Consider the following 21,228-nt stretch of genomic DNA (forward strand, 5'->3'; position numbering starts at 1 on the left):
TTTTTGTTTTAAAAACAAAACAAAACAAAACAAAAAGTCTTAGTAACTGTAGCCCAGGTGGTCTAGACTCTGAGACAATCCTGCCTCATGCTTGGCACAGAGTCCCCATTGTTAGCCATGGTAATATACATCAGATATTTACTGTGTTATCTTCCTTGTTGCTGTGGCAAAATACCTTATCAAAACAATTTTAAAAAGGAAGATACAAAGCATGTTCCTGGACAGCCAGAGCTGCTACACAAAGAAAACCTGTCTCAAAAAAACAAAAAACAAAAAAAGGAAAAAAAAGAAGGTAAGAAAAGAAAAAAAAAAAAGGAGTTTATTTTGGCTTATAATTTGAGAGAAACTGAGGCATGGCAGCAGGAACATGAGTCTGCATTCAAGAAGCAGACAGAAGAATGCTAGTGGTCAGCTCCCTTTTAATGCAGTCTGGGACCCTAGTCCATGAAATGGTATTACTTACTTTTAATGGTGGTCTTCCTACCCCACCTAATCTCAATAATCCCTTACAGTCATGCCCAGTAATTGTCTCCAAAGTGATTTTAGATCCTGTCAAGTTGACAGTATTAGCTGTCACATCTACTATACCTTAATGCCTAGCAGATCCTAGCATTTCATAATGTTGCTATTCTTTTGACTTTTAGGACATTAGCAGTAACACATTTGAGAGTACTCAATAGTAGCAACTAGCATTGAAAGAATGGTAGAGATGAAATTAGCCTCTCATTTCGTATCTTGTGACTTTGTTCCTGTCAACTGACCACTGATATGGATAAAAATAGTAATAAATTCAGTGGTTTTCTAACCCTAATCTAACTCTACCTGGAAAAACTTAATTTCCCCCATTGCATTACTCAATTTTTCTTTTTTTTAATTAAAAAAGATTCTTATTCATTTTACATATGAATCACAGATCTCCTTCTCATCCCTCCTGCTTCCCCTAGCCTCCCCCACTCAACTCCATCCCCTCCTCCAATTGTTCATTTTCTTCATATCTTATCTTACAATGATTATTCTAAATTTATCATTTTTAGTAATTATATTCCAATATAATTCCCCCAAAGAAATAATAAGGCTCATTATTTGAAAATATACATTATAAGCAGATGTCATTTATATAAGGATATTTATAAAAATTAGGATTATGGCTTTTTATAATGTTTGAATAAAAATTTAGTAAGGTAGCCTTTGTTTTTAATGCTAAACTGAGATTATAATTTATTTAATACTATTATTTCATTTCTAAGATACTTTGCAAAGTGAAGTAATTACTTAGTAAGTTATAATGAAATCAGTTTATAGCTATAACTATCTACACTCTCTCTCTCTCTCTCTCTCTCTCACACACACACACACACACACACACACACACACACACACATATGTATTATGTATGTATCTTTATTTTCGTTTCATGTCCCAATTGAGATTGAATTTGTTCCAATTCCTGCCTGTAGTGGCATTTATTATATAGGGAATTACTGTCTCACTGTCAAGGTTAGCTTTCAGATAGAGTTAGGATGGGCCACCGTTGAGAGGGTGAGGAGCACCCATGTGGGGAAGGCGCACATGTGAAATGAGAAGAGGGCAGCAGTCTCCTCGGGCCTCTGATAGGGCTTTTCAAGTCTGACCCAGTTCTGCTTTTAAATTGTAATGAGCTGCATAGAATTTTATCCCCTACTGTGAACAAATACAACAATGTGGTGTTTCTCTCTGTAATGTATGAACATTTAGACAGTTATAAGGAGTATATATAAGAAAACAATAAATACTTAAGATATTAGAGCAAAAGCAAGCCTGGTAAGCTACTTGAGTCCCTAACAAGTTAACTATCAACAGCCGGTACTGCTGATGTGTTCATAGATGTAAACTATAATAAAAATTGTAATTATCAAATTCTCCTTGTTGGTTGGTTGGTTAAATGTAGATATAATTGGATGCCCCTTCAAAAAGTATAGCAAAGTGATAACTGGATGAACAGTATTTAATATGCTAGTTTGTTGCATATTCTTGCTCATCTTTGAAACTAAGTTTTTTAACAGTAAGTATGAAGATTTTCAATATTTTTTTACTAAGTATATCTTTTTACTTAACCTATTTTGAATTGTAGAATTAACTCAGTATCACCCAACACCTCCTTTGAGCCCAGAACTGCCTGGGAGTTGCCGAAAAGAGTTCAAAGAGAATAAGGAGCCTTCTCCAAAGGCAAAGCGCAAGAGAGGTGTAAAAATCAGCAGTGTGGCTTTGGATTCTATGCATTGGCAAAATGACTCTGTCCAAATCATAGCAAGTGCCAGTGATTTAAAAAGTATGGATGAATTTCTTCTGAAAAAGGTACACTTTGCTTGCTGAGTTAGTTAGCCTGAGCAGATTTGACTTCAGAATGCTTGTGTATAAAGGATACTGTTATAAAAAGATGGGTTAAAACTTCTTCAGTAACTCAGGCACTGATAGATCAGATAATAGAAAATGCACAGACAAGATTTAAAGTTTTAGACTCTACTGTGATTTCATAATTGTTACATGTGAAGGTGAAGCTTGTTACACTTTTGTAGTTGTTCTATTAACAGAACTGTAAAACCAGCATGTTAGAAGGGACCTTAGATGTGTCCTTTTCTTAAGCTCTGTGATGGCCAGTGGCTTGTACTTTTAGAATAGTTATTGCTTACGTGACATTTCAACCATTGTATTTGTATCTTCTTGATGATTTAATTGTTAATTTTTCTGTGGTTGGTACCTAGATGAATGACCTAGATAATGAAGACAGCAAGAAAGATACATTAGTGGATGTTGTATTTAAAAAAGCCCTGAAAGAATTTCGGCAGAATATCTTCAGCTCTTACTCATCTGCATTGGCGGTAAGCTAAGACCATGTTAGGAGATATTCACAGTTCAGCATAGCTTGGAATTTTAATCAGCTATAAACTCAGACTCAAGGGAGCAATTCTTAGACTTAATTATTATATTAGTTCAACTGTTAGGACTTGCTTAGTTATTATATTAGTTCAACTGTTAGATCTTTTACTCAATCTTAGGTTTATCCTGCCTACATTTTATACTATAGTGGGTTTTTATGAACACTACATAACCTCTTGAGCTGGCTCATTATAAACTATGTCAAGATCCTAACCTATGTTCCCCAGTACAGGTTGAATCAGTCTTCAAAGAATGTTTTCATAAAACTTGACAATTTTTTTTCTCATTAGATGGATGATGGGAAAAGCATACGATATAAAGACCTGTATGCACTGTTTGAACAGATTCTGGAAAAGACCATGAGACTTGAGCAACGTGATTGGAATGAATCTCCAGTGAGAGTTTGGGTTAACACGTTCAAGGTGTTTTTAGATGAATACATGAATGAATTCAAGACTCTGGATAGCACAGCCTCAAAGGTAAATGAGTTACAGTTTGATTTCCATTAAATTACGGATTCTTTGTAAGGAATCTGTTTAGGAAACTTTTTTTTTTTTTTTTTTTTTTTTTTTGAGCTGAGGATCGAACCCAGGGCCTTGCGCTTGCTAGGCAAGCACTCTACCACTGAGCTAAATCCTCAACACCTAGGAAACATTTTTTAATTAGTATTAGTGTATATTATTTGTGTAAAATGATAGGTTTCAGTATGCTTTTCCTACATCTATGCAATGTATTTTGATTATGCTGTACATGGTGGCACATGCCAGTAGTCAAATACTGAAGAGGATTAGGCAGGAGAGTCATAGTTTAGCAGCAGCCTGAACTATGAATAACTGCAAAACTATGTATTTCAGCAAGATATCACAAGAAGATAACAATCTATCATTACTTTAGATCCTCCAAGCTCAGTTGTAAGTTTGCAATTTATTTTTTCCTGAACTTATTTCATTGAACATATCCTTCACAATTATAATTTGTGCCCTCAATATTATACTTTCATCTTTAATGGAGATTAATATATGAATATGGTTAAAGGTGAAATGAATTATGTATATCATTTAGCTTTTGCCTAAGAACCTACAAACTAGATCTCTCTTGAAACAATTTTTAGGAAAAAAATGTGTTTTTTGGGAAATCTAAACATCAATAATATTAACCTTTACTTTTCGGTCCTGTTAGGAGCTGGGAAATTGTACTGCTTGATATTTTAATTAAATTTTGCTTTAGAGCTTGCAAATATTTTGTAATCTTTGTTACAAAAGAGAAGATAGTTGGGTAGGAGTCAAGAACATAGCTCAATTGCTGAAGTGCTTGCCAAATATTCATAAAGCCCAGATCTGAGCTCCAGTACCATATAAAACAAGGTGTGGAGGTACACATCTCTAATTCCAGCACTCTGGGAGTAGAGGCAGAAGGATCAGTTCATGGTCACTCTTAGTTACACAGTGAGTTTGAAGCCTGGAAAAGACCATATACTTTTTGAGTGTGATGACACATATTTGTAATCCCATCACTCTGGAGACTTAAGACAAGAGGATGGAGTGCTCAAAGATAGCCTGTCTTATATAGAGGAATTCTAATTTAAAATCTAAACAAAAAAGTGTGTGTGTGTGTGTGTGTGTGTGTGTGTGTGTGTATTTTAAATAAAGAGATAGCTGCCTAATCAAGGTTATCAGTGTATTTCTTTATAACATGTAAATTATTTGTTCAGGAATATCATTAGTCTTTGTGTTAATTATGCTTTGTTTTATTTTTACTCATTTTAGCTTATGAATTAAAATTTTAAGTCATTTAAATCATTTTAAAGTAATCTGGATATAAACAGGTTCTAGAAATCTTGTGGATATTGGGCTTGTATGTTATACAGAAGATTCTTACTAGATTTATATGCTGTTTTGCAAGTTGATGGCTGTTACAGGATAGGTTTAAGCTCTTCTGTTTTGTGGTCATCAGAAGAGGTCATCTGTCTACAGAGCTTTCCTATGCTCCATGTGCCCCCACCCCCTTTTTAAAGATTATTTATTTATTTATTTATTTTTGAGACAGGGTTTCTCTGTGTAGCTTTGCGCCTTTCCTGGAACTCGCTTTGGAGACCAGGCTGACCTAGAATTCACAGAGATCTGCCTGCCTCTGCCTCCCGAGTGCTGGGATTACAGGCGTGCGCCGCCGCCGCCGCCGCCGCCGCCACCACCACCACCACCCGGCAAAGATTTATTTATTTATTATGCATACAGAAGAGGGTGCCAGATCTCATTACAGATGGTTGTGAGCCACCATGTGGTTGCTGGGAATTGAACTCAGGACCTCTGGAAGAGCAGTCAGTGCTCTTAACCTCTGAGCCATCTCTCCAGCCCCATGTGGCCCCTTTTATGTTTATGTCCATAGTAGATGGCAAAACCTTGATAGTTAACCATTTGACTAGTGATAAAAATGTCTATGTGGCATTTAGATAGAACTGCTATTTAAAAAGAGATCAGTCTCTAAAGAGTTATTCCAGTCTTCTGATTTTGTTAGCTCTTAAATATTTTCTCATATTTGGTTTAGCTTTGTACAGTTCCTCTTGAAGAATAAAGAACTGTTTATTATTTGTAGAAGCTATTCAAAAATTTACAAAGAAGAGAGTATGTTAGTCTTTTGTAATTCCAGTTTATGCTTCTTCTCGCCCCCTGCCAGGTGCCTAAAACAGAAAGAAAGAAAAGGAGGAAAAAAGAAACTGATTTGGTAAGTTACAATCTTGGTATATTATAAAAATAATACTTTCCAGCAAAGTAGCTTGAAGCAGATCTTATATTCCTGTGGATAGATTTAATAATAGGTTTACCAGATCAATAGGGTGTACTCACGTGCCTTTTAAAAAGCTAGAATGACAATGGACCTGAAATCCCAAGAGCACCTACTTTCAGTAATGGTTTCCTAAAATGGAAGAAAATTTGGAATATTTCCTTGAAATGGTGTAAATAACTTTTCCAACTTGTTTACTATTGCTATGTTCAGCTCTTTTTGAATATCTCATGGAAGTGGAATTGTAAAGTTCCTAGTTTTTGCATATGATATTCTTGGGATTTATCCATATTGTTTTATCAGTAGTCAGCTACATTGAGTATTCGGTGGAATTGCATTGTAGACATACCATTTTGTGGGGAGTTGTACTGAAGACATTTGGCATGCTAGGCAATTATTCTACCACTGAGTATAGCCCTAACCCTTTCCTTCACATTTTATTTACCAGTTGATAGACATTTGGGTTGGTTTATGAATGTATGCTATGATTTCTATAATCTTAAAGATATAATTTTGGGTCATAATATTCCATAATATTCTAGTTAAAATTTTCAGAATCTGCTAACCAGTTTTCCAAGTAGGAAATGCCACCTACAGTACTGAGAGAGTTCAAATCTCAACACTTTGAGCACCCTATGTTACTGTGTATCTTTTTTATTGCAGCCATTCTTTGGGGTATGTAGTGGTATTGTGATTTTTAATTTACATTGATGTTAAACATCTTTTCACATGTCCTGCTAGTCATTTGTATTTCATTGTTGGATTATTTATTCAGCCTTTTTAAGTTGGTTTGCCTTATTGGGTTAATATATTAGAATGGTGCTAGGAAAGTTAGCAAGAATGTAAAGGAATGAAATTATATCCTCACCTCTCAGTCTGCATAAAAATCAACTCCAAATGAATCAAAGACATTAGCATTACTCCTAAAACTGCTAGAGAAATAAGTTGAGACAATACTTCAAGATGGTGAGCATGTGGACAGAGGAATTAAGATTAACATCTGACAGATAGGATCTGTGTAACAAGAAAAACAACCCAGTCCAAAAAAATGGGTTGAAGACTGAACATAGAGTTCTCAAAAGATAAAATAAAAATGAGCAATAAATATTTCTAAAAGCATCAACATCCTTAGCCATCAGGAAAGATGTTAACTGTATAGTTAGAGTTTTCCTGCCTGGCTCAGTCAGGACAAATCTCTCACCCTCCAGTCCCACAGTCACTCAGACCCAACCAAGAAAGCCCACAGAAAGTTACATTGTTTACAAACTGTATGGCCGCGGCAGGCTTCTTGTTATCTACTTCTTCTATCTTAAATTAACCCATTTCTGTTAATCTATACTTTGCCACATGGCTCATGGCTTACCAGTGTCTTTACATGTTGCTTTTCATGGCGGCAGCTGGCGGTGTCTCTCCCCAGCCTTCTACTTCCCAGAATTCTCTTCTCTCTTGTCCTGCCTATACTTCCTGCCTGGCCACTGGCCAATCAGAACTTTATTTACACAGAGCGATATCCACAGCATAACTGTATCTATCTACTTAGAGATCCCATATCACACTGGTTACAATGGCAATCAGCAGGAAAACAAATTATATATATAGCTACTGCTTTGTAGATAATTTAAGAAACAGTCTTCTAATAAAGTAAAATTGAAGAGCAGATAGACATACTGCTCAATTCCACCAAACCTTTGAAAGCAGCATCACCCTGACACTAAAACCAGATAAGGATACACTATAAAGGAAACTGTAGATCCGTGTTCTTGATGAACGCAGACACAAAAACTCTCAGTAAAACATTTGCAAACAGAATTCAGGAACTTAGTAAGAAGACTGGGTGGTTTGAAAGAAAATGGCCCCCAAAGGGCACTATTAGGAGGTGTGGCCTTGTTGGAATAGGTGTGGTCTTGTTGGAAGAAGTGTGTCAGTATAGAGGCAGCCTTTGATATCCCATATATGATCAAGCCATGTCCAGTGAGACAGACCACTTCCTGTTGCCTGTGAGTCAAGGTGTAGAACTTTGAGTTACTTCTCCCGCATCATGTCTGCCTGTATGCTGCCTTACTTCCCACCATAATGATAATGGACTAAACCTTTGAACTATAAGTGAGCCACCCCAATTAAGTTTTTTTCTTTGTAAGAGTTACCATGGGGGTTGGGGATTTAGCTCAGTGGTAGAGCACTTGCCTAGCAAGCGCAAGGCCCTGGGTTCCATCCTCAGCTAAAAAAAAAAAAAAAAAAAAAAAGATGCCATGGTCATGGTGTCTCATCACAGCAATAGAAACCCTAATTAAGACAAAAATTATGCATGTACCATGACCAAGTTTCTTTCATTCCAGGAATACAAAGATGGTTTAACATAAGCAAAATCAATAAATGTAATAAAGTTCATAAATACATTTAAGGATCCAGATTATATGATTATATCAATAGATACAGAAAAGTTCAACATCCCTTCATGATAAAAGCCATAAAGAAACTGGAAATAGAAGATACATCAATATAATAAATGGAATATATGATAAATCCAGAGCCAACATTATATTAAGTAGGGAAAAACCTGAAAACATTTCCTCTAAAATCAGGAACAAAACAATCATGCCTATTCTCTACTCTTATTCCATGTAATATTCAAAATCATAGCCAGAGCAGTAAGACAAGGGAACAAAAATAAAAGGAATACAAATCAAAAAAGAAGTCAGATTATCCCAATTTACAAATAACATGGTTCTATACCCACAAAACCCTAGTGACTCTACCAAAAGCCTATTATATGGGATAAACACTTTATGCAATGTGACAGGATGAAAATTAGCATAAGCTGGGTTGTGGTGGTGGTGCACACCTTTAATCTCAGCACTCAGGAGGCAAAGGCACGCAGATCTCTGTGAGTTTGAGGCCAGCCTGGTCTATAAAGTGAGTTCCAGGACAGGCTCCAAAGCTACACAGATAAACCCTGTCTCGAAAAAAAAACAAAGCAAAAAAATTAACATAAAACAGCTTTTTATTACCAGTAATGAACTTGCTGAGAAAAAAGAAAATCCCAGTCATAATAGCTTAAAAGAACAATATCTCCCCTCCCCCCCAAAAAAAGATCTTATTAAGGAGAGAGATACCAGAACAGGGAAAAAGATCTCCATGTTCATGGCTTGACAGAGTTAATATTTAAGTTTTACCAAAAGCCATTTACAATTCAGTGCAGTTTCTAAAATTTGGGTGGAAGCACAAAATATCCTGAAAGCCAGAGCAATCCTAAGAAGAGAGAACAGTGCTGGAGGTCTCCCAATACTTGTACTCAAACTACACTACAGAGCCATAATAACCAAAACAGCATGGTTCCAATACAAAAATAGGCTTGTTAGGTCAATGGAATAGAATAGCTGACCCACAAACAAATACATAGATACCTAATATTTGGCAAAGGCATCAAAACACATAAAATGGAAAAAATACAGCCTCTTAACTAATGGTACTGAGAAAACTGAATGTCAGCATCGATATGTACCTTGTATAGAAATCAATTAAAAATGGATCAAAGACCTTAATATAAAATCTGAAAGTCTGAAGCTGCTAGAAGAAATCATTGGCAAAAAACTTTAAGATTACAAGTATAGGCAAGGACATTCTGACAAGGACTTACAACATAGTAAAAATTCCCAAGAGTTGACAAATGGAGGTGCACAAAATTAAAAAGCTACTTCACAACAAAAGAAAACATCACAAGTAACAAGACAAAGGTGTGTGTGGGGGGGTATCTGCCAACTGTGCATCTGACAGAATCTGTAAATTACTTCAAAAATTAAAAACTGCCAGGCAGGTAGTGGCATATGCCTTTAATCCCAGTACTCAGGAGGCAGAGGCAGGCAGATGTCTGTGAGTTTGTGGCCAGCCTGGTCACAGAACAAATTCTAGGACAGGCTCCAAAGCTACACAGAGAAACCCTGTCTCAAAGAAAACCCAAAATAAATGAATGAATGAATAAATACCAAAATAAGACATAGTCAACTGTATTGAAAATTTTCTCAAGGAAAAAACAATCAAAAGGCTAATACATGAAAAATGTTCAACACCCTCAGCTATCATGGAAATACCGATTAAAACTGCTTTGAGATTCTACTCTACCCTGTCAGAATCGCTGTCATTAGTGAGAATATGAGGGAAGAGGAGGAATACTTGTATGCTACCAGTGAAAATATAAACTGGTACAGCCACAATGAAAATCAGTATGGTAGTTCCTCAAAAGAATTACCATATAATCTACCTGTGCCTCTTTGAGGTATGTACTTAAAAGATTCTAAGCTGGCATACCACAGATACTTGCCCAGCCATGATTATGTAGCACTATTCAAAATATTCAAGATAAAAAAACAGTTAGATGTTCATCAACAGATTAATGGATAAAGAAAATGCTACATATATACATTGAAATTTTAAATGGTTGTAAAGAATGGAATTATGACATTTGCTATAATATGTATGGAACTGTCATAGTAAGTGAAATAAGCAAGTCTAAAACAAATGTCACCTGTTTTATTTATCTCATGTAGCTTATAGATTTAAATTTTATATATGTTCAATATATACATACAACATAGAAGTAGAAAGTGAAATGTGAGAGTGAAATCTAAAGTGGGGGAGGAATGAAAGGGGGTAATGTATGTGTCCTGAAAGCAGAACAGGGAACTATTTCAAGGAAGGAAACCCGCAATAACAGTAAGAGAGCAGACAAGAACAAATTTGCCAGGTGAGTCAGTGACCTTTAATCCCAGCCCTTGGGAGACAGAGATAGGTGGATCTCTGTTAGTTCAAGGTCAGCCAGTGCTACATAGTGAGGCCGTCTCAAACAAATAAACAAGAAAGGTAAATATGTATTGATAATGTCACAATGAAACCATTTTCTTTTTTATGGTAACCAAAAAGTTGATTAGGAAAAGAAAACATAAAAATGATTATTTATGTTAATACTTAACGTGCTTATATTTTCAGCACGTAAAACATTTCTGAAACGGACATTTTAGAAATACTGCTTTAATTTAACATGTGACTTGGAGTCACATAAGATAGCCATCACATGCTTGTTGAGTTGCATTGTTTTTAATAATATCTACATATCTAAAGGACAAACTATATTTTATTTTCATTATTTCCTGGAGGATCATAATTCTCTACCTGGAGTAAATACACAGTGAAGTCTTAGCAAGAGGTTGGAGGATTTTCCATTTGCCAAAAGGGAAGCATTTACTTCATTGGCTGTAGTATAAATTGTGAAATCTCTTCATTCAGGTGGAAGAGCACAATGGCCACATCTTTAAGGCCACCCAGTATAGCATCCCTACATATTGTGAATACTGTTCTTCCTTGATATGGATAATGGACAGAGCCTCCGTTTGCAAATGTAAGTATTAGACATCTTTGAGGGAAAAGCCTTCATGGTTTTCTCTTGTGTCCACATGTGTGCAAAACTAGTACCATATATATGTTAAGTTCTGCAGCCACTTGGAGTAAATAGTCAAGCCCTCTTGGATTATAACTGCAGTACTTCTTAGTGCCTGAGCAGCTGAACTTTAGAAAACATTTTGCTAATTAGCTCTTTGTGAATTTAACACTATGGTTAATACCCTCTTTTTGTTGTTGTTTTGTTTTGTTTTTTGTTTTGAGACAGGGTTTCTCTGTGTAGCTTTGCACCTTTCCTGGAACTCGCTTTGTAGACCAGGCTGGCCTCGAACTCACAGAGAGCCCCCTGCCTCTGCCTCCCAAGTGCTGGGATTAAAGGCGTGTACCACCACCACCACCACGACCCGGCTTGGTTAATACCCTCTTTAATGCCGTCTTTCGAATGAATTGAACTTTTATGTCACTCTGGGACTTGCTCTGGGACGGCTGTCATGACTGCCTGAAATGTTCTAGGAACCCTTCCTATGATTCCAGTGCATATTTACCATCTTCTTTTTCTTTTCTTTCTCTCTCTCTCTCTTTTTTTTTTCCCCTTTTTCTTTTTACCCTCCGAGACAGGGTTTCTCTGTGTTGCCTTAGCTATCCTGGAACTCACTCTTTAGGTTAAGCTGGTCTTGAACTCAGACATCTGTTTGCCTCTGTCTCCGAATGCTGGCATGTGCCACCACTGCCCAGTTACCATTTTCTTTTTAATGCAGCTAAACTCTAACAGCTAAATTCTTTTTGTCCATACCTATGTGTCCCTTTCCTGACAAAACTGAACATTTTTTTATTCTACTTTCCAATTATCAATATAAACTCGGCTAAATGTAGCCAGCAATAACCAGACTATAGCCTGAATGCTGTGTTCTCTTGAAATTTCCTCCATCAAATTAATTAATCCTTTAATTCTGCCTCACTCAAATTTTCAGAACCTGGATCAACATAGATAATACAAATGGCCTCTAGTCCAGTTCTCCATAGGGTCATTGTTCCATCCTGGAACATACGAGCCTGGCCTTCACTAGCAGTCTGGTTTTCCAGCTTCCTTCCAAAATAGCTCATCATGTTCTACTTACAGCATTCTAGGACTAGGGCTTTTCTATCTTCAAGCTCCATATTTTTCTACATTCCTCTCCTAAATTAGTTTCAAAGACTTAAAATGACTTTGTCAAGTTTAGCCAAGACAACAACCCCATTTCTCCAGTATCAGTTTTCTATATTAGTTTTGTGTCGATGTGGCCACAATGCCTAACAGAAACAACTCAAGGGAAGAGATGTTTGTTTTGGCTCGTGTGTTCAAGGATTGTAGTCCTTCATGCCCAATGGGCTGTGTGGTAGAAGCAAACCAAGAAGCAAAGATTGTGACCCACATGAGGGCAGTATGTAATTTGCAAATGCCCACCTCCAGTGATCTGCTTCAACCAGTGAGTTTCCACCTTTTATTGATTCCACAGCCTCCCCCAAATGGTGCTACTAGATGGGGAATAAACATTTAAATAATGATCCTGTGGGGATTTCAGATTCAAACTTGAATGAAGCAAGACCTTTCATTTTATTATCAGTGATCTTAAAAATTATGAGATTGATAATGGAAAGTAATCTGAAATGTACTTGATTCAGACACTGACTTTAGACTAAGCAGCGGTTCTCAACCTTCCTAATACTGTGACTCTTTAATACAGTTCCTCATGTTGTGGTGACCCCAACCATTTTCATTTTGTAATGTTACTACTGTTAGGAGTTGTAGTGTAAATATTTGATATGCAACCCACAAAGGGGTCGCGACCCACAGGTTGAGAACTGCTGGTTTAGAGAATTTGCTTTTTTATGGCCAAAATGGATTTAGATTGATTTCTTTATAGAATTAATGTTTTTTATGACTGTCTTGATTATCTCACCAGTATAACACCATGGCCTCTTCTACTTAATTTTTTTTGTGTGGGGGGGAGGGTCTGTTTTGAGACAGGGTTTCTCGGTATAGTTTTGGTACCTGTCCTGGAACTCACTCTGTAGACCAGGCTGACAAAGATCTGCCTGCCTCTGCCTCCCGAGTGCTGGGATTAAAGGTGTGCACCACCACTACCCAGCATCTACTTAATTTTAGTATTGAAAACATAAAAATGAGAACTTTAAGAAAGAATATTTTGTTCATTTGCAAGAGTTGATAGAAGTAGAATGACACAAGTTACCTTGTTCTCAACATCCCCATCAAGTGCTCCCACTCACCATCTGTCTGGCCGCCTTGTTATCAACCGCTCCCAGAAATTGTGTTGTTTGTAGTTTTTTTGTCTTTGAGACAGTGTTTCTCTATGTTGCCCTGGCTGGCCTCAGACACACAGAGATCTTACTTTTGCCTGCCAAGCCTAGAAATTATTTTTTTTTACTCTAAACTGTTTTTTATCTTATGTTCTCTACCATAACTAATACTCTGTTTATATTATTTCTTCTTAGAGTTCTATTCTGGTCCTTTAGAGATAATAAATAAGCCCTTTTCTATCTTTTTAAATATACTGCCAGTTTCATTTCATTAAGCATTTTTTGACAATAATGCTTTTGTATGTAGTCATGATTCTTAATTGGTATTTCTGGGGTTTCAACAGGTTTTAGAACATCTGGGAGAACATATACACTAACTTGTGAGTCACACCATAAAGATAGATAAATAAGCTGTTGGAATTGGGTGTATGGGTGGGGGGCATGAGTGCAGTAGGACAGGCACCCTAGAGAGAATAGAAAGCTTGTTCATTGACCCTGACTGAAAATGTTAGGTGTGTTTTTAACTTCATTTCCCTTACCAGAGGATAGCTCAAATAAAATGTAATCATGGCCTTAGAGCAGATTCAGCACCAAAGGAACAAACTGTATCTAAATAAGTTGTGAACTTGGTAAGTTCTTGCCATTGATTTGCAGACTAAAATTGCTGCATCCTTAACCTGTTTTCCAGTGTGTAAGTATGCTTGCCATAAGAAGTGCTGTCTGAAAACCACAGCCAAGTGCTCCAAGAAGGTAAGCTACTCTCGCCCTCAGGACTACACTGTGGATCTGCAGGTCTTTTGACCACATGGAAAGAAGTTGGGGCTTCTTTGATAGCTTTATAATACAGTGGTTTTTAAACTTCATGACCCCAGACCACATTACAAAGTATGATTTATGTCATAATATAATATACATATATGTGTATGTATATAACTGAAATAATTTTCTTAAAACCTTTTATGTTGACTTTATGTGAGCTGCTAAGTTGATTCACAAATTACAATTTTTCCAAATATCATACAAGACACAAAGAATTAGAAGCACCTACAAGAGAGGAGGAACCTCTCCAAAGAGAGAGAACATCACTCAGCACTATTATAATTTTTTCCAAATGTCAATACAAGACACAAAGAATTAGACTATTTAGTAAATAGTCGATAAAATAGATCCCAGTAGTTACTAAAGTATCAGGTATATAGCTTTAAGCTTTAGTGGATATGTCTAAATATTAGTTAAAAAGAGTTCACCAATGAGCTAAAATACGTAAGTATATATTTTAACAGAATCAAGTGGAGATTCTAGAAAGAAAAATGCAGTTGAAATTTTAAACTCTTACATAAGCATTTTTAGCAGTCTATACAGAAGGGAAGGTGAGTGAACTTGAAAAGCTACAGAACATACCTAGGCTGGGAGAACAGTAAAAAGAATGGAAAAATAGAGAAATGTAAGGAAAGATGGGGAGCTGTGTGTGGGTATACGTATGTGGAGGCCCAAGGCCGACTTCAGGTATCTTCCTTGATTGCTCCCAGTCCCTCGCTAAATCCAGAGCACACAGACTCAGCCAACTTGCCCAGGGAAATCAGTCTCCTATCTGCTTCCTGGATGCTGGCATTTTAGATAGGCCACCACACCCATCTCGCTTTTATGTGGGTTCTGGGATCTGAACTTCAGTCTGTGTGCTTGTACTTTACAAGTACTCTATTCATTGGTCCATTTTCCCAGATCCTGATATGTTTTTGTATTGTTTTAGGGACAGGGTCTCAATTATCCCAGATTGTTCTCCAACTCACTACATTAGCCAAGATTGATCTTGAACCCCAGGTCCTCCTATCTTCACCTTCTAAATACGGAGATTACAAATACACACCACCATGCTCAGTTCATGACATAGACACACACACACACACACACACACACACACACACACACACACACACAATGAAAACCCAGGAAAAAGGAGAGAAAACAAAGCATACTCAACATTTCAGGATATACTTGACAGCACATCACATAAGAGTTCAAAACACTTAAGCCAGGCATGGCAGCATACTCTTGTAACTCTGCACTCAGGAGGCAGAGGCAGGCAGATCTCTATGAATTTAGAGGCTGCCCTAGTCTACATGTCGGGTTCCAGGCCAGCACTTTTAACATGAACTAGGATAAATACAGTAAAACAAGAGTACAGCACTCCAAGCAAAGGTACAGTTTCTTAAAATAATTACCCAAAGAAGCAATGAGATAAAGCACGTTTGATTTCTGAACAGAAATATTGGAAGACAGTAGGTAGTGGATAGGGATCTTCTATGTTCCAAGAAAAGAGAGCCAACTGAATTTTTTCATTAAACACAGTGAAAATACTGTTCGGAAGTGAAAATGTTGGCCTGGAGATTTAACTCAGTGATGGAATGCCTTTCTAATGTGTGCAAAGCTCTGGGCTTTGTCATTTGGTACTGAAGGTAAAAAGCTGAACATGTTAAGACAGATTAAAAACATAGAATTCATCCCAGTAGATCTGTACTGATTACAATACAAATGGAAAAACATTTTAATTTTTTTTTTTTTTTTTTTTTTTTGAGACAGGGTTTTTCCATGTAATTTTTGGTGCCTGTCCTGGATCTCGCTACTCTGTAGCCCAGGCTGGCCTCGAACTCACTGTGCACCATCACCGCCCGGCTCATTTGAAATATTTTTAACTCATAATAAAAGTGTGACACAGAAAAAGTGTAAGATACACTAAAGCTGTTGGAGGATAGTAAGGCCGATTGCATGGATGGGATATGTTTAAGGAGGGAAATCTGATACTGTTAGAGTAGTTCAGTTGAGCAGTTGCACGGGCTGAAAGAGGGTAATGAAACCCAACTGGGGGAAGTGTAGAGTTAGGCTGAGTGACTAAAAGCTTGCCTCCTGATCAATGAAGGTTGAAGGTGATAATTGGGTAGGGGCAGTTAAAGGAGAAGGAAAGAAAGATTTGTAGAAACTGTTTCTGTCTTAGAGATCTAGGAGTTCGCATTTTCGTGTGTTACTTAAATTTTCTCTATGATAAAGTGTTCTGTAGTAGACACTTCAACTAGTTAATAGTGTGTGGTATTAGATATGCCACTAGAGTCAGTGAAGGAATACTGACACTAGTCGTAGGCCAGTCTGTGTGTGCCTTTGCTTAGGAAATAGTTGCAAATAAGACTGATAAAGTTTTATCTTTGAAATGGCAGAGTATCTTGTGTTTTAGAAATTACTAACAAGTTAATTCATTAAAAACAATTCAGTGGATTTTCCAAAGTATGTGGCAGATGTTTTGAGTTGTTTGTTTTGTTTTTGCATACAAAATTGAACCCCCCGGGGTTGGGGATTTAGCTCAGTGGTAGAGCGCTTGCTAGGCCCTGGGTTCGATCCTCAGCTCAAAAAAAAAAAAAAAAAAAAAAATTGAACCCCCTTCCATCTTTTGCCGGAATTGATATTTGATGGGAAGAAAGTAGCAGCCCATTGCCACTGCCTCTACTCTTTGTTTTCTTTTGTGGATTCACAGTGGAGATGATCAAGAATAGTATATCATCAATTTATACTTTTATACTTTTCATAACCATAATTCCCTTTCCTCCCAACTCTGAGGGTTATCTGCATAAAACTAGGGAAATAAAAAGTAATTCCCTAAAGATTGGCTAAACATGTTCTGTAGTGTATGAATGCCTTTAGAAACAAAATTTATCTTCCATTTAGTACGATCCAGAGCTGTCATCTCGGCAATTTGGGGTTGAACTGTCCCGTTTGACTAGTGAAGACCGAGCTGTTCCTTTAGTGGTTGAAAAGCTCATAAACTACATTGAAATGCATGGGCTTTATACTGAAGGTATTTACCGAAAGTCTGGGTCAACTAATAAAATCAAGGAGCTTCGACAAGGTCTAGATACAGGTAAGATAGTATGCCCCCAGTCAAATATAATACTTTTATTTTAAAAGTTATTTCAGTTTTATTACATACTGTTTCTCTAAATGTAGGGCCAGAACCCTTTCTGTGGGACTTGTTTGCTATTTTTGAGTCTTTGGCTGTATTTAGTTAATTCATCAAGCATATATTGACAGTATTACTTGTACAAGGTATTATTAGGTACTTGAAAAAGATCTCAATCTATTTGACACACTAATTAGATCCTGATGTTCGTAATTTATGAAGAGGAAAATTTAGGTTCAGAGAAATTAATGGAATGTTGATGCAAGGCAACGAAGATTTTTAGAAACAGTCTTGTAAACTTAGGGACATCTTTTATCTGCATGTACAGATAAGGAACCAAGCTGATTGAACAGCTTATCTTAAAGACTTATCTCCAGCAAGTGACCACGTTGGAATTTAAACCTGTGTCTTCTGAATCCATAATTAAAATACTGCCTGTTTTTCTTCACTCTTCTGACTACAGGTGGTGTTCTTTGCAGTAGATTTTCCTACTCCTGTCCACATTGAGGACTTAGTTATTTAAACTGACAGTGAGTTCAACACTTATTAGTGTAAGCTTAATTCCAGAATAGATGCAAGGGCTTTTTACCCTTTGGTTTCTTTCTCTATTTAATACTTTTTTTTATCATTGTTAGAAGGAAATAGTTCTTTTTGAACCAGATTTAGATACAAAGGTTGTTTTTGTATGACTAAGAACCACAGTGGTTTTTGTCAGGAACTAATCAGTGAGAAATGAATTAGGATGAAAATAACAGGAAATGGCTGATAAAATTCAGGCAGTAAATTCTGACTGTCAGACTGTCTACTCCAGTTTATGGGCATTTGTCAGGGTTGGCTCTTGAACTGTGCAACAGAACAAATGTAAATCTATATTCTAATAAATAAATTTATAAGCAAAACAGGATGAAGATGTTTCCATTACATTTCCCTGCCTTCTCATCTCTAAGAATGACTTAAAGTCTGCCTTGCTTTTAGTAAATGTCTTTTAGGGCTTTCCCCTTGGGCCTCTAAAGCATTGGTGCTCAGGAGTGAGGTATATGGGCTACTCTACAAGACAATTAAAAAAATCAAAAGTAAGCACCTAGAAACTTCTTTAGCTGTTTGATTCTTCCCCATCAAAACGTGATCTTTTACTTTTGTGTTCACATCAGATTTAGAAAATACAGACAACAGTATTCCTTTATGGTTAGAAGTGACAATTCCAAACATAGAATTAGATTGTGGAAGATAGACAATAGTTTAAGAAACATGAAGGCTTCTTTTAGTAGGTTCATTTTGTGAAGTACTCGAATTTTTTTGCATGTTTTGGCTTTGTTATCTAACCATTGTCTCTAAATAGATGCTGAAAGTGTAAACCTAGATGACTATAACATACATGTTATTGCAAGTGTATTCAAGCAATGGCTTCGTGATTTGCCCAATCCACTCATGACCTTTGAACTCTATGAGGAATTTCTTCGAGCTATGGGTAAGCACAAGCTTTTTGGGTTTAAAGGAAAGGCCTACCCTTGATAAAGCAACACCATCTGTTGTATTCATTATTAAGTCCTCCTGTAGTAGTGTAGTCTTTATGGGTCCTAAATTAAGTAAGACCTGAGGGTTTATAATTACATAAAACAGTTGGTTAGTTTTGATGAGAAACACATCTGTCACATAATGACCGAATACTAGAATACCTGTGCTCTTACTATCATAAGGGCTGCTGGAGGACAAACTAAACTTTGGGAATTCAAATACGGGAAGCCAAGTAGCTGGGAGCTATAGTTAGTTCTGCCTCCCCAAGCTGGAACTATCATTCTCTGCTGTAGAATTTTCATCCAGGAGGAAGATAAAGCATGTATTGGGGATATTCCGTGTAACTTGCTGTTCTTACCATTTTTTTTTAGGCCTTCAGGAGAGAAAGGACACAATTCGTGGTGTGTACTCTGTAATTGATCAGCTCTCCCGAACTCATCTCAATACACTGGAACGCCTTATCTTTCATCTAGTAAGGTAACTTAACAGTTCTTTTCCCCCCTCCTCCCAAGACATGGTCTCACTATGTATCTTGGAACTCACTGTGTAGATCAGGCTGGCCTTGAACTCACAGAGACCTTTCTGCCTCTGCTTGACAAGTGTCGGTACTATGTACCACTGTGCCTGACCTTTTCTGGGGTAAGGGGTCAAGATTCCATTCAGTTGAACTTGAATAGTAGATACACTCAGTGCCTTGCCTGGGAATGTAGTTCAGAGGTAGAGTGCTTACCTAGCATGCATAGGACCTTCAGTGTGCTCCTTACCAATGTTTATAAAACAACACCCCCCACTCCCGAATGAAACACCTTTCTGCCTTCCTAAACTTTGTAACTTAAAATAGGGGTTAGGGTTCCTTCGAGCAGAAATTTTCTAAGCAGAGTGACTGTTGGTCATATAGCAGCTCCCACCTCATGGTGGCACCAAGTAACATAGCCATTTTGACACCTGAACTAGGAAAGAGTTTGTGTCTGTGGACATCTACTTTGTGGAAGCTGGATTCAGATTGTATTCAAGAATTGAAAGACTAGAGCATTCAGGAATAGGTATCTTTCCATATGTATAAAGATTAGAAGGGGTTGGGAGTATAACCCTTTCTCTGGTCAGATGTGTGAGATGTTTGGAAATGCCTTAGAACTTCTACTGTAGGTGTTTGAGAGAGGGCTCAGTGGTTAAGAGTACTGGCTACTCCTCCAGAGAACCTGGGTTCAATTCCCAGCACCCACATGACAGCTCACAACTGTCTGTTCCTCCAGTTCCAGGGGATCTGACACTGTCACACAAGCATACATGAGGCAAAACACCAATGCACATAAAATACAAAGAAACCATATTTTTTAAAAAAATAATGACACCACAACGTGAACTCAACATTCTGCAGACAAGTTCATGATGTTGGCTTTAAGCAGCAGGTCACAAACTTCCCTTGATATGCTATATGTTGACTTCTGACTGTTTCAGGGAGTAGTAAAAGTCCATTTTCCGGGGTTAGGGATTTAGCTCAGTGGTAGAGCGCTTGCCTAGCAAGCGCAAGGCCCTGGGTTCAATCCTCAGCTCTACATTTAAAAAAAAAAAAAAAGTCAATTTTCCAGGTAAACTTAGGTAAGTATCCACACAGTACTATGGGGTTGATGGCATACTGTTTTCTTTTCCTTATCTTCCCACTATTTTTTTTTATTTTTATTCCCTTTTCACTTGTGTTGGTTTTGCTTTATTCCTTAGGATTGCTCTACAGGAAGACACTAATCGAATGTCTGCTAATGCTCTGGCCATTGTGTTTGCACCTTGCATTCTCCGTTGCCCTGACACTACTGACCCACTACAAAGTGTACAAGATATCAGTAAGACTACCACGTAAGGCCAGCCACATCCCCTCTCCAGGATCTTAGTTGGTGTAGTAATCTAAATATCACACACAGTGAATGAGTTCATACATTCTGGTGCCTTTAAGCAGATTCTTGGTAGTCTAAGGTTTGCTTCAGTTTAGAATTACATACAGTTTTTAACTGGATTTCTCTTTTGTCACGTTACTTATTTATATCTCCATGTAAAGCATGTACTCTAATCATGATCTTAAGACCCTGAATCTATTTGGTTATAATACTTTGGTATTCCTTCATTTCACCCTGACCTCTTTTCTTAAGCCTTTTTTTTTTCTTCCTAAATCTGACTGCAGTGGGAATTTTTGAAAAATTTGAGGGCTTGAGTCCCATCCTCAGAGTTGTCTGATTTATTAATTGATCAGGTTTATAGCCTGGGTATTAGGAGGATTTGTAACTATTTTCAGGTGGTTTCTAAAATGCAGACAGCCGGGCGGTGGTGGCACATGCCTTTAATCCCAGTACTCGGGAGGCAGAGGCAGGCGGATCTCTGTGAGTTCGAGG

At 37.2% G+C, this 21,228-nt stretch overlaps 1 protein-coding gene across 8 annotated transcripts in view; it reads left to right on the forward strand.

Annotated features, from left to right (window-relative positions):
* The window catches only part of Myo9a (myosin IXA), a 218,134-nt gene that overhangs the window by 176,102 nt on the left and 20,804 nt on the right, over nt 1–21,228 (forward strand). For 7 of the 8 annotated variants that reach the window (XM_036191772.1, XM_036191771.1, XM_036191773.1 and 4 more), the window contains 10 exons: nt 2,111–2,334; nt 2,742–2,858; nt 3,207–3,395; nt 5,590–5,637; nt 10,978–11,089; nt 14,075–14,136; nt 17,101–17,293; nt 18,672–18,800; nt 19,219–19,324; nt 20,567–20,698. In XM_036191772.1, the coding sequence (XP_036047665.1) occupies nt 2,111–2,334; nt 2,742–2,858; nt 3,207–3,395; nt 5,590–5,637; nt 10,978–11,089; nt 14,075–14,136; nt 17,101–17,293; nt 18,672–18,800; nt 19,219–19,324; nt 20,567–20,698 (1,312 nt within the window). The remainder of the gene's footprint in view (nt 1–2,110; nt 2,335–2,741; nt 2,859–3,206; nt 3,396–5,589; nt 5,638–10,977; nt 11,090–14,074; nt 14,137–17,100; nt 17,294–18,671; nt 18,801–19,218; nt 19,325–20,566; nt 20,699–21,228) is intronic. The other variant, XM_036191774.1, reaches the window with a different exon arrangement.

Source organism: Onychomys torridus, chromosome 7 (assembly GCF_903995425.1).
Source record: "Onychomys torridus chromosome 7, mOncTor1.1, whole genome shotgun sequence".
NCBI classification, from domain to species: Eukaryota; Metazoa; Chordata; class Mammalia; order Rodentia; family Cricetidae; genus Onychomys; species Onychomys torridus.